The sequence below is a fragment of the Ctenopharyngodon idella genome, chromosome 5, assembly GCF_019924925.1.
Source record: "Ctenopharyngodon idella isolate HZGC_01 chromosome 5, HZGC01, whole genome shotgun sequence".
In the NCBI taxonomy this organism is placed as follows: Eukaryota; Metazoa; Chordata; class Actinopteri; order Cypriniformes; family Xenocyprididae; genus Ctenopharyngodon; species Ctenopharyngodon idella.
This window is the reverse complement of record NC_067224.1, coordinates 36695249-36708372: the sequence shown is the minus strand read 5'-3', so window position 1 is coordinate 36708372 and position 13124 is coordinate 36695249. Positions and strand designations below refer to the sequence as shown.

Below are 13124 nucleotides of genomic sequence, written 5' to 3'. Positions count from 1 at the left end.
AATTAGGTACGTCATATACGTTTTAAATTAAGGTTTTTGAAGAAAAAAAAGAAACATTTTTCTCCATATAGTGGACCTCAACAGCTACCAACGGGTTGAAGGTCCAAATTGTAGTTTCAATGCAGCTTCAAAGGGCTCTACACGATCCCATTTAAGGAATAAGGGTCTTGTCTAGTGAAACAATCTGTCATTTTCTTAATAAAAAAAAAAAAAAAAAAATGTATATACTTAACCACAAATGCTCATCTTGTACTGCTCTGCGTAATCACATTGGAAAGGTCACGCATGACGTAGGCAGAAGTATCGCGGTAGGGCGAAAAACTCCAACTTCAAAATCATCTGACATCGTTGTTTTACCTTTTTTTTTTGTAAAGGGATTTTGACTTCGCATTTAAACATTCGCTTTGTAGACACTGGATCGGTACTTCCGTCTACGTCACGTAAGACCTTTCCAACGTGATTACGTAATACGTGCCGCATCGCAGAGCTAGTGCAAGACGAGCATTTGTGATTTAAAAAGTATATAAATTTTAATTTTTTTAGAAACTGACCAGTCGTTTCGCTGGACAAGACCCTTATTCCAAGGCTGAGATAGTGTAAAGCCCTTTGAAGCTGCATTGAAACTGCAATTTTCAACCCATTGTACCCCGGTGAAGTCCACTATATGGAGAGAAATCCTCAAAGGTTTTCCTCAAAAACCTTAATTTCTTTTTGACTAAAGAAAGAAAGACATAAACATCCTGGATGACATGGGGGTGAGTAAATTATCAGGAATTTTTAATTCTTTAGTACACTAATCCTTTAAACCAGACGCTAATTGGTAGATTGCGTTGGTCATTATGGAAATGATCCGGCTGCATCTGTGTCCTTTAATTTGCGCGCCGTCAGTACTGTAGATCACGCACAGAACTTTTCATTTCCATTGCCCTGTTCAGTAAATCTGGCCTTTATTGTGGTCTCAGACATTTTAAAGTCCTTGTCAGTGTGCTGATACAGCTAAAATGCAAGTGAGATGGAGTGACAAAGGAGAACTGTGACTAATCTTAATATAAGACAAAAAGTTAATTGACCAATGCAGGGGAAATAAAAAAAAAAATAGATAAACTGGACTGTATGTAATACCCTCACTTGTTTGAGATACAAATCAATTGCCCCTCCATATCTGCTCCGTACCACCTCCGTAATTGGGCTGTTCCAAAACCTCTGAGCCTAGTTGAAAAAGTTGATTGGTGTGTGGGTGTGCGTCTGAACAAGATGGTTTGGCTCTATCATGTGTGTATGAGTCACACGGTCTCTGAATCTATTGTGCATGCTCTACAGAGCGTGGTGACTTCTTGGCACTGGATCTGGGCGGCACAAACTTCAGGGTGCTCTTGGTGCGCGTTCGAAGTGGGAAACGACGGAGTGTGGAGATGCATAACAAGATCTACACCATCCCCCAAGACATTACGCAGGGCACTGGCGAAGAGGTACGCCCACCAATCATATTCCACTTCATTAAAGCCCATTCAAGATGAGAATTAGGTACATGGTGGATTCCTTTCATTTGTAAGATGATGACATTGCAGTGGAAAAATAATGCAAGTTGGTTTTCTTTTTTGGATTTTCTCAACTGAGCTACTGAATTGAAATGAAAGTGACTCTAATACAAGATGCTATTGTGTGTCTTGGATTGTAAGTCAAGCACACTAGAAGTACTATGCACTTAATAAAGATATCCCTGTTTTTGAACCTGAAAAACACTCACCTATTTGCAATTTATTTGAAAGTGGTCACCGGATAGCACTTGAGTAGTACTATCCAGCTTCCAGCTGCATACATAGTGGTGTATTGTAGGATGGAATTGCACATCCAGACACTTGTTGCAGCCTAACCTGTTCTCTTGTACTCACTTGATTCCCAATTTCATACTGACATGACATGAATGGAAGTTGTTGTGACAAGTACATGTCATAGATAATGGACTTGTGCATGAATAATCCTTTGTCTTCACCTACGTATGTGTGTGTGTGTCTGTGTTTGTGTGTGTGTGAATGGTTTTCTGCAGTTGTTTGATCACATAGTGCACTGTATAGCTGACTTCTTGGAGTATATGGGTATGAAGGGGGCATCCCTGCCTCTTGGTTTCACCTTCTCGTTTCCCTGCCATCAGACCCGACTGGACCAGGCAAGTCCACACATACACACATATACATACATGTCTGTCCAGCTATCCAAATGAGGACAAACCACAGGCCCTGTTTACACCTGGTATTAAGATGCGTTTTGGTCGATTGGATCACAAGTAGACGAGGGAGACACATACCCGTTTGTCTACTTTCAACCACTCCTGTCTTCGAGGGGAGTGTCTATGGGCGGGTAAATGAATGGGTTTTTTCAGATCTTTCGATCTAATGTTCAAAATAAGCTCACGCATTTTACATATGAATGGAGACAACGGAAAAACATACGGAGGAGCATCAGCTTTCGTTTCTGCTCTGACAGTTGCAAGACCACGCCGAATGCTGAATGCGTGTTAGAAATCAGGAATGGTGAGAGAACATTGTGCTTAGTAAGTTTTTCGTCTTCAAACCAAACTTCGGGTCTTTCAGCCCGACAAAGTTTAAATATCGTCTGGCTAGCGCGCTTCCCATAATGTTTACACATTAGTTCAGTAGGCGGAGAGTAGGCAGTCTTTTGTAACTGTTCGAACGCATTCGACCACATGAGCGTCTACGCTACAAAAGCAATCCGGTCAAATGCGTTTTTGACTACCTCTGGAAGTGGTCAAAAGTGGACAAGCTCAAAACGTTTTACACCCTGTTTACACCTGTATTTAGCGTTGTCCACTTGTGATCTGATCGACCAAAATGTTTGAAAAGTGTGCTTTCACAAATAAGGGACAAAATGGAGCTTAAACCCTAAAAATTATGAACCGATAAAACTCTTATATTCCAAATTTGTTTCCAAAGATGATGTCCCCAAAATGAGGTTTTATCAGATTTAGCTAACGTCTGGGTGTACTTTTTTGAACTTTTAGAAAGGCTCTCTCAAAAAAATGTGTCTACAGTGTTGTCCTGTGTCCACTATATTCTCATCTCTATTCCTCACAGGGTGTCCTGATAAAGTGGACGAAAGGTTTCAAGGCCTCGGGGTGCGAGGGCGAGGATGTGGCCACACTGCTGAAAGACGCTATCCATCGCAGTGAGGTCAGCACTATCACTCACCGTTGCCACTCCACTGCTGCCAGCAATGAAGTGCTGCGAAAGCAATTTCTGCAGTTATTAGCCACAATTACCCTGTCTTTTATAGCAAGATGTAATTAGTAGATGTTCAATCAGACGAATCGTGTCCTGAAAGGCAGTGATGGTGGATTTGTTCTGCCTTGCTGGTAATACCTCTCTCTCTCTCTCTCTCTCTCTCTCTCTCTCTCTCTCTCTCTCTCTGTCGTTTGTTCCTTAAAGGAATTTGACTTGGATGTGGTTGCTGTGGTGAATGACACAGTGGGGACGATGATGACGTGTGGGTACGAGGACCCACAATGTGAAGTTGGACTTATTGTCGGTGGGTATGATTTCTTGGCCTATGTGCCTTTTGATTAGCCTGTTTTTTTTGTAGATGACTTTCATGTTGCATACGTTTTAGTGATTGTCTAGTTGACTTAATAAGTATTTGAACAACTAAGTCTTTATTAAAATATGCATTAGATAATGAAATGTAAAAAATAAGATAGCATACTGTACAAATTATGCATTTTGCAGAACCCAAAAAATATCTTTTTTAGCCATTTTTGCAATTAGCTTAAAGGGGAACTATTATGTTCCTTTTTACAAATGTAAAATAAGTCTCTGATGCCACCATAGTGTGTATGTGATGTTTTAACTCAAAATGCCCCACAGATTATTATTTATAGCATGTTAAATTTGCCACTTTTTGGAGTGAGCAAAAATTCGCTATTTTTGTGTGTGTCCCTTTAAATGCAAATGAGCTGGTGCTCCGGGTCATACCGGCAACAACAAAACAGGACAATCTCACGCGCAAAAAATGTCAGTAGCCGTGTTCAGCCTTATGTTTCAGAATCAACCTTTGTGGAAATCCAGCATTGAAAATACCCTCGTTTGTGAAGCAGTCCAGCGCAAAATGATTGCCGCAAACATATAAGACTTTACCGATTTTCTTCTGGACATGTCCTTCGAAAATTAAATTCAACAACGATGTCTGAGATGGAGGGAGTCTATTTAGACTCTTATGTTCATTGGTTTGACTACCGCTTACGTGTGTTTCTTTCTTCATCCTGTAGGCACAGGGACTAACGCGTGCTACATGGAGGAGATGTCAAACGTTGAGCTGGTGGATGGAGATGAGGGCCGTATGTGTGTGAACATGGAGTGGGGAGCGTTCGGGGACAATGGGGAGCTGGATGACATTTGCACGGAGTTTGATCGAGCTGTGGATGACCAGTCCACTTACCCTGGGAAACAGCGGTGAGAGTTCAGAACTGGATCCTTCATGCAATGTTGTCAACTTCCCATTAGAGAAATGTTGCCATATCTAATGGGGTTTCAGATTTGAGGCCTAGTATGGTGCACCTCAAATGAAATTCTGCTGTTTGAATCACCCCAGACTTGCACTGGCTTCCGGTCACACACAAAATAGATTTTTTAAGTGCTATTACTTATTTATAGATGACTCAATAAAAATACATTATGGATATGCTTGCAGAATTTAAACCTAATGGATCTCTTAGATCATTCGATTTACGTCAACTTAGTGCAGTGCCTAGGGTTCATTTTAAACATGATGAAACAGCGTTTAGCTACTAAACTGCCCGCAGCTGGAACCAACTTCAAGAGGATCTCAGATGTCAGTGTCCCAAAAGTAGTCAGATTCAAGTCTAAATTGAAAACGCATGGATAAACATATATTTATGTTACATATGGATGGATGGATAGATGGATGGATGGATGTAGTATGTAAGTACATCTTGTCATTGCCCTCAAATCACATTTACACTTGTGCACAATCATACCAGAAGGTAATAAGATATAAGAGTAATGGCATGACTTTCAGCTAAATTTTGGCCTATTTTTCAGTGTGTTTACCAACATATGACTATTTGCGTTCCAAGGAAGAAAGAAATTCATACTTATTTTTAACAACCTAAATATAAGTAAATTATATTAATTTAGGTGAACCGTTCCTTTAAGTTGAAAAGTTGAATTGGATGGAGTGATAAATTGGTCATAAAAATTGTAGTTGTAGATGTGTAGTCTAAATGTTGCCTTGAGATCATGCCAAAGCATCTCAGTCAGGTTGCCAGAAGGCGTATTTTCTTCTGTTGAAGCCATTCTGTTGTTGGTTTACTCAGGTGCTTTGATTTGTTGTCCTGTTGCATTATTTAGCTTCTGTTGGGATTCATTTGGCAGACAGATGGCCATACATTCACCTGCCAAATGTCCTGATAAACTCAGTATTTTTCCATTGGTAATAGCTAGCTGTCTGACCCGAGGCAGTTAGCAATGTAGCCCCAAACCATAATAGCTTCTCCATCATACTTTAGAGATGCGATGAGGTTTGATGTTGGTTTGCTCTGACTTTTTTCTGCACAAACACAGAGTGTGTTGTATTTTTAGTACTTAACAGCTAAACTTTGGATTTTATTTTTAATGTTACTGAAAGAAGTCTATTATGCTCACTAAGGCTCTTCCATTGTCAATACAAGATCTTGACCAAAAATTGATGCACTTCTCGATGGAAATAACATCACAACATTTATTTCCATCTTGTATTGACAATGCAAGAGTGCTTCATGCTTCCTCCCAGCCATTCTTTCACAATTTGAGCCTGATGAATCTTGACATTGTCATCCTGGAATATGGCCATGATGTGTCTTCCTACATGGTTGTTTAAGAAATGAAAAGCTACACAATCATCAATTAGGGTTAGAAGAACTGTTGCCAAACATAACATGCTTGAAACATAATAATCGCTGCAATAATGATCCAATCATAGACTCTTAAGCATTTGCCTATTTAAATCCAAACAGCAACCCTTTTTGTTTTTGGCCAGGCAATGTGTGTGTGTGTGTGTGTGTGTGTGTGTGTGTGTATATATATATATATATATATATATATATATATATATATATATATATATATATATATATATATACAGTTGCAGGAAAAAGTGTATGAACCTTTGGATTTAACATGTTTTTCTGCAAGAACTGTTCATAAAATTTGATATGATCTTCATCAAAGTTCATCAAGAATAGACAAACACAGCCTGGATAAAAAAAAATTACACATAAACAATGACATTTTTCATGTTTTTTTTTATTTTTTTTATGCAGACGCTGTGTAAAGTTGAAAAATGTATGTGAATCACTAAGCTAAAAACACTTTACTTAAAAAACACTTTACTTTAATCCATTAAACTGTATGTCTTAACTTTTTCAAGGAACTTAAAAAACCTTATTTTTTTCAGTCACTGTAGGTCATCTTCAAGTTAACCTATGGTCTTAAATAATTTTTTTTAATTTGACACTGTATTATTTTTTTTCTCTTGTATTTATTAATTTAATTCTTACTAACTCAATGTAATGTATTATGTACTGACCTGCATAATGGTCTCTAAGTATAAACGTAAGCTTTAGTCAAATGTGAGCATAATTTTTATCGTTTTAATATATATTTTTTTTCTACTTGAGCTCTAGATCATTATACTAAATTAGAATAAGGAAGCAAGCTTAAACGCTCCCCCTCTTTTATTATTAAATTTTTTGTCAAAATACTGCTTTTTCTTTCACACAGGCTTGTGAAAGATTTTTTTAGTAATGTACTTTTTTTTCTTTTTGGTCACTGTAGAACACTTTAAAGTAATGTTCCAGCTTCATTACCAATTAAGCTCTGCCACTGTACTTCCATTGTATGTTACACAAATATACACTATTTAAAATGTATTGCCACAGTGTCTTAAATTAGATGTTATACGAGTTGCCATCGCTTGCTAATCTTTCCTGTGCAAAGATATAATCCATGACATCAAACTTTTGCAACAGTATGCATTATTGAGGGACAAGAAATAATTTCCTTGTTTCTTTCTGTCACTTTCAGGTATGAGAAGATGATCAGTGGGATGTATCTTGGAGAGATCGTCAGAAACGTTCTCTTGGACTTCACTGCCAAAGGGCTGCTTTTCCGTGGCAAACTTTCAGAGAGACTGAAATCTCGTGGTATCTTCGAGACCAAGTTCCTGTCGCAGATTGAAAGGTGTGTGAGAACAGTCTGGCAACAGACTGCATGTATGAATTTTTAACACTGGTGTCTGAGCCCCAGGGGCTTCTGTGTTCCTAAAGATTATATTCAAAGTCTAAGCATGCTGATTATGTCCAACATTATTTGATGAGCCTAAGGCACCTTGGCATGTATAATTAGATATGCTGTTTTCTTTTATGTTTAATCATAAAGGTAATATTCCAAATGAGGACCACCTGCAAAATGGCTGGATTTGATAATTTTTGCATATCTATGCTACAGTATTTATATTCCATCTCCGTGCCTTGGGTTTTGTGGGTTTGCTAACCTTGATTTAATTAAACTTGTTGTCACGTAGGAGGACATATGCAATACAATTTGTTCTGTTTATTTTTAAAGGGGTCGTATTTTTACATTTTCAACTTTCTTTAGTGTGTAATGTTCTGTTTGAGCATGGAAAAGGTCTGCAAAGTTACAAAACACAAAGCCACGGTATCAGTAAGCACTGTTTCTGAGCTCATTAAAATGCCTCGATTGTAGATTATAGTTTTCTTCTGAGAATGTTTATGTCACGATATTACTCATTTAAATAAGGGGCGTGACATTTCTGAAACACCCTCAAAGTGGTTGACCAATCACAACACACTGGTCCAACCAACCAATCAGAGAGCATTGAGCTTTTCGGAAGGAGAGGCTTCACAGAGAAAGGAGCTGCAATAATGTAAAATTTAACAAAATTCATTTGAACATTCAAGCATGAAAACCTGTTTTAGTAGAGCCTTTGAAAAAGGGCATAATAGGTACCCTTTAATCAACATAATTAATCTGGTTCTTTCTTACAGCGATCGTTTGGCACTGAGGCAGGTCCGTTCCATCCTGCAGCACTTGGGTTTGACCAGCAGTACGTGCGACGACAGTATTCTTGTGAAGGAGGTTTGCAGCGTGGTGTCCAGACGGGCGGCCCAGTTGTGTGGAGCCGGTCTGGCAGCCGTGGTGGACAAGATACGGCGCAATCGTGGCCTTGAGCAACTCAATATCACAGTAGGAGTGGACGGCACACTCTACAAACTCCACCCACAGTGAGTGGCCACCCAACAGGATGCTGGGATAAGAGCATAAGCGTGACCGTGAATCTCTTTTGCAGCTAATATTTGCCTCTGATAATTTAGTTAAATTAGTGGCTTTCAAACTATAAAAGCCACTAACATTGACATTCTACTTGTAGCATGTAGGCTTTTGTGAGGGGCGTACAGTAAAGGGAGGAAAAAATTAGCTTATGTCAGAAAAGAAAAATTGAATTATACCACAGTAGCCTGAAATGACAGTGTAAAATTGCCAGTGCACCCACGACGCTTGTTAATGTAGCAGAGGCGGTAAAGCTGAGCCATAAATCACTGGCGTTGTTAGACCTTATAGTATTTGTGAGGTCTTGAGCTTCCATCTTTCATCTCAGTCTCCCTTAAAACTGTGATTAATCCTTAAAAATCTATGATACTTTTGCAATTGCTGAAAATAGCTTCTGGGTTAAGCTATCCAAGGTTATTTTACTCTTTACTAGTCATTAAAACTTAAAAGTTCATTACATTACATATTTTTCCTCCTTGTCAAAGACGCTTGATCTCTCACCCTTACACTCTTTTCCAGTGAAATCTCAAAATGGTAGTGTTCAATTATAATAACTTTCTATTAATCAAAGAATGCTGAATAAAATATATAACTGTTTCCATAAAATATTAAGCAGCACATCTGTTTTACATAGATGATAATAAGAATATTTAGCTTGAGCACCAAATCATGTGACACAGAAGACTGGACTGAAGCGTAATGATGCTGAAAATTTAGGGAATAAATTACAGTTTAAAATACATTAAAATAGAAAACAGTTGAACATATGGTGAGCATAAGAAACTTCTTTCAAAAACAGAAAAAAATCTTGCCGACCAATTCTTAAAGGGATAGTTCACCCAAAAATGAAAATTCTGTCATCACCCTTGTGTCAAGATTCCATTGAAAGCCTTATTCACCCAAAACTCTGATGCTTCAAAATGTTCATAAAGAGAGCAAATAAAAGAGATACAATAGAACTATCCCTTTAAATAATTTGGTATCTTGTAGTTCCACTTAAAGTTACTGGCTAACTTGCCAAGAAAAGTTTTGACTAGCCAATGCTTACTTGTGCAATGTCAGGAGTTTAGGGTTAGTTCACCCAAAAATGAAATTAATTTAAATTAATTTCATTAATTACTCACCCTGATGTTGTTTCACACCTGTAAGACCTTCGTTTACCTTCGGAACACAAATTAAGATATTTTTGATGAAATCTGAGAGGTTTTTTATCTCCCATAGAAAGCAACGTAATTACCGTCATTCAAAGTCCAGAAAAGTAGTGTTTCCAGATTCTACGTCAGAACGCTGGCTCATTATTGGCCGGTTCCTGTGTCAGCATCACATGTATGTGTCATACTGCTCATGTGTTACAGTATCGGCCAATACTGAGTTGGCGTTCTGACGTAGAACCTTGATGTAAACAGCGTAGCAGAAAGACAGGGGAGAGAAGATGTTGTTTTGTTTTTGCGCACAAAAAGTATTCTCGGCGCTTCATAACATTAAAGTTAAACCACTGTAGTCACGTTGACTATTTTAACAATGTCTTTACTACTTTTCTGGACCTTGAATGACGGTAATTATGTTGCCTTCTATGGGAGATAAAAAAAAAAATCTCTCGGATTTCATCAAAAATATCTTAATTTGTGTTCCGAAGATGAACAAAGGACTTACAGGTGTGAAACAACATGAGGGTGAATAATTAATGACAGAATTTTCATTTTTGGGTGAACTAACCCTTTAACAGTTTGATGGAAGTGTCAATGACTGTATACTGTCAAGCTTTCAATCAAGTGACTCTAAAAAAACAGCCTAAACCTCTCTGGAGGAACGTACTGTGCTTTTAAACATTGTTTTTAAAAGAAAAGAAAAAGAAACACCAGCCTACCTACCTCTTTACTGTCTTACTCTGTACTGAGAGTTACTTTAGAAAAGAGGTATTTTATGAATCAAAACTGACAAGATGCTGTTTTTTGCTGAGAAAACAGTTATAAAAGTTAGGCACATTTGATGTGAAAATTTAACATGCAAAACTTGCAGTGTGTCTTTTGTCCTTCAGAGACCCTTTTGATAGAAAAGACACTTTCATATTTAGTCTTTGACATAAAGTGAATTTGTGATGAGTTTTGATTTTGTCAAGCATATGTCCTGATTTTGTCAGTTTCAACTTTATTCACATTTGCTTTTAGTCTGGGGAAAGAGAACAAATTAAAGGTGATTGGCTGTTAAAAAAGGGACAAGCTATTTGGTATACCCTGCTTTAAAGTTTTTTCAATCAGAATTATGCAAACAAGAAAAAGAAAACTGCTTGCCAAGCCATTCGATGCAGTTCAGTGCTATTGTTAGCTAAAACTTTTAGTAAAAAAATCATTTTTGTTAATTGATATAATATAATATAATATAATGTGCACAACTTATTAATACTTAAAAATAAAATAGAAATGAAACTCAATAAAATCAGTTTGTTGAAGTACTAAAATGACTTAAGCTTAAGTAAATGCAAATCAAAGCTAAATATGAATATTTAAAAAGAATAACATAAGCACAAAACAGAATTTCTAAAACTGAAATGAAAACCAAAAATATAAAACTAAAAACTAATTCAACATATTAGTAAATACTATAATAGTATATAAATAATGTTAAAATAACACTGGAAAGTGGAGTTTTGAAAAAGTACAGATTTTTTTTATGTACTACGCTCTGAGAAAACAAACAAACAAACGAAAAAAACCCCAATAAATGTACAAAAGAGCAGATTTTGGTCACACTCTGATTTCCTCATTCAGAAGTCCTGTTGTCTCCTCTTTTGTCTCATCAGCTTTGCCACCATCATGCGGGAGACCTTAAGAGACCTGGCGCCCAACTGTGAGGTTACTCTCGTCCAATCAGAAGATGGCAGCGGAAAAGGTGCCGCCCTCATCACGGCTGTGGCTTGTCGATTAAGAGATGCGAGAAAGTAGTGACTTAAAGGAATATTATAAAGGGGAAAAGATTATGAGGAAGAAAGAAAATTACTTACTGAGCTTCCAGTTTTTTTTTTTTGTTGTTTTTTTTCTGTGCAAAAATGTGACCTTACTGAAACAACACTCCTTTCTGTACAAGAATGTATTGTATTTATTTTTTTAGTTTAGGTCATTCATTGCAAGTGCCTGGAATGTGCCTGTGGGGGGTTGTTTGTAGAAAAGGGAAAATCAAACAACAGAAGAAAAACAAATAACTAGACTAGATCATCTTGCGGATATATATTTGTATTGTTACTGATTTGAAAAAAGCACAAAGAGATTTTATATACCTTTTGACTTGTGAAAGGTGTAATTTCTGGTTGTACCTAACTTGAGTCCATGCATGTGATTAAAGGAATAATTCTAAGTGAAGTAGGTGAGTAAACAGAAATGTTATTTTTGGGTGAACTGTTCCTTTAAATACATTTATTGATGATTCTCAAGTGGGGATGTTCTGTAGTTTAATCTTAATTTATGTCTGTGCTGCTGTTCCTGTTACTAAAGTACAGTCCTGCTGTTACTAGACTGAGTTGAAGCTAATTTAATTAGTTTTCTGAACAGGTCCAGTGCTTGTTTGATGAAAGCTGTCAGATGGAAGCTTTTTAAGGGCTAACTTGATGGTGTGAGCTTGAAAATTGGCTTTAAGTGTTTTAAATAAGTTTATGTGGGGTGACCATACTGAATTTGGTCTAGTATAAAATCTACTAAAAGGTACATGCAATCCAAAACATACAAACTAAAGTATGTAATGTTGTTTTAATGTTGTAATGGTGCATTGGCACTTTTTAGGTTGGAAATGATTGGTGAAATTATCACCGTTAGATGTCAAGTGACTCACACTGTGAAAATGAATGCATCAAATTGTGTCTTTTCTTCCAGCCCTGGTGGGATATTTATTATTGATGAATGCTGCCATTGCTGATCAGAGCTGTGCGTCACAGTTTATCATGTTGTGGATAATGTCAGGGTGTGAGGTGTAATTTTCCTACAGCAAATATTGAGCGAGTGCCATTTTGTCAGACTGTCAGTAACGAACCTTCTGCAAACTTTTAGTCAAGTAATCAAATTTAGTCAAAGATCAAGCTGGTCATTTTATTTTTATATGATTTCACTTATTTATCTCCTTTATTGAATTTCTTATTAAAGGCTGGATTGAATTTGTTTGTGAATTTGCAGAAATTACAATAAAATTATTAACACAAGAATGGTGCCAGACAAGACTGACATCAGCGGTTACCACGGATATAGTGCATTACCAATTGACTGAATTGATGTGGTCTACTACAAAAATGTCATCTATTTTTGTATGTAATTGCAGTCTGCACACAAAGGAAGAACAGGAATATAAATACCCTTCCACCTGAGAATTTTTTATTTTTTGTTCTAGCTGAGCACTGTAGGCGCTGAAATATATATATATATATATATATATAATGTGTGTATATATATATATATATATATATGTATATATATATATATATGTGTATATATATATGAGGAATAGAGGAAGTGAAAGCTTTTTTTTAAGATGGGGTTAAAGGATTAGTTCACTTTCAAATGAAAATTACCCCAAGCTTTACTCACACTCAAGCCATCCTAAGTGTATATGACTGTCTTCTTCTTTTTTAATGAATCAAAGGTTCAAAACAACAGCATTTTTTTTCAATAGAAATGTCATTATAGATGTCTTTACTGTCACTTAATCAATTTACTACATCATTGCTGAATAAAAGTATTGGTTTCTTAAAAGAAAATCTTATTGACCCCAAACTTTTGAATT

General features: G+C 36.8%; 1 protein-coding gene across 2 annotated transcripts in view; it reads left to right on the top strand.

The window, feature by feature from the left end:
• Nucleotides 1–13124, top strand: part of hk2 (hexokinase 2) — a 229748-nt gene that overhangs the window by 40573 nt on the left and 176051 nt on the right. The window contains exons 11-18 of one of the 2 annotated variants that reach the window (XM_051894146.1): nt 1321–1469; nt 2048–2167; nt 3093–3188; nt 3444–3543; nt 4280–4463; nt 7095–7250; nt 8078–8314; nt 11161–12549. In XM_051894146.1, the coding sequence (XP_051750106.1) occupies nt 1321–1469; nt 2048–2167; nt 3093–3188; nt 3444–3543; nt 4280–4463; nt 7095–7250; nt 8078–8314; nt 11161–11302 (1184 nt within the window). In that variant the 3' untranslated portion in view covers nt 11303–12549. Of the gene's footprint in view, nt 1–1320; nt 1470–2047; nt 2168–3092; nt 3189–3443; nt 3544–4279; nt 4464–7094; nt 7251–8077; nt 8315–11160; nt 12550–13124 lie in introns of those variants that run through there. The other variant, XM_051894147.1, reaches the window with a different exon arrangement.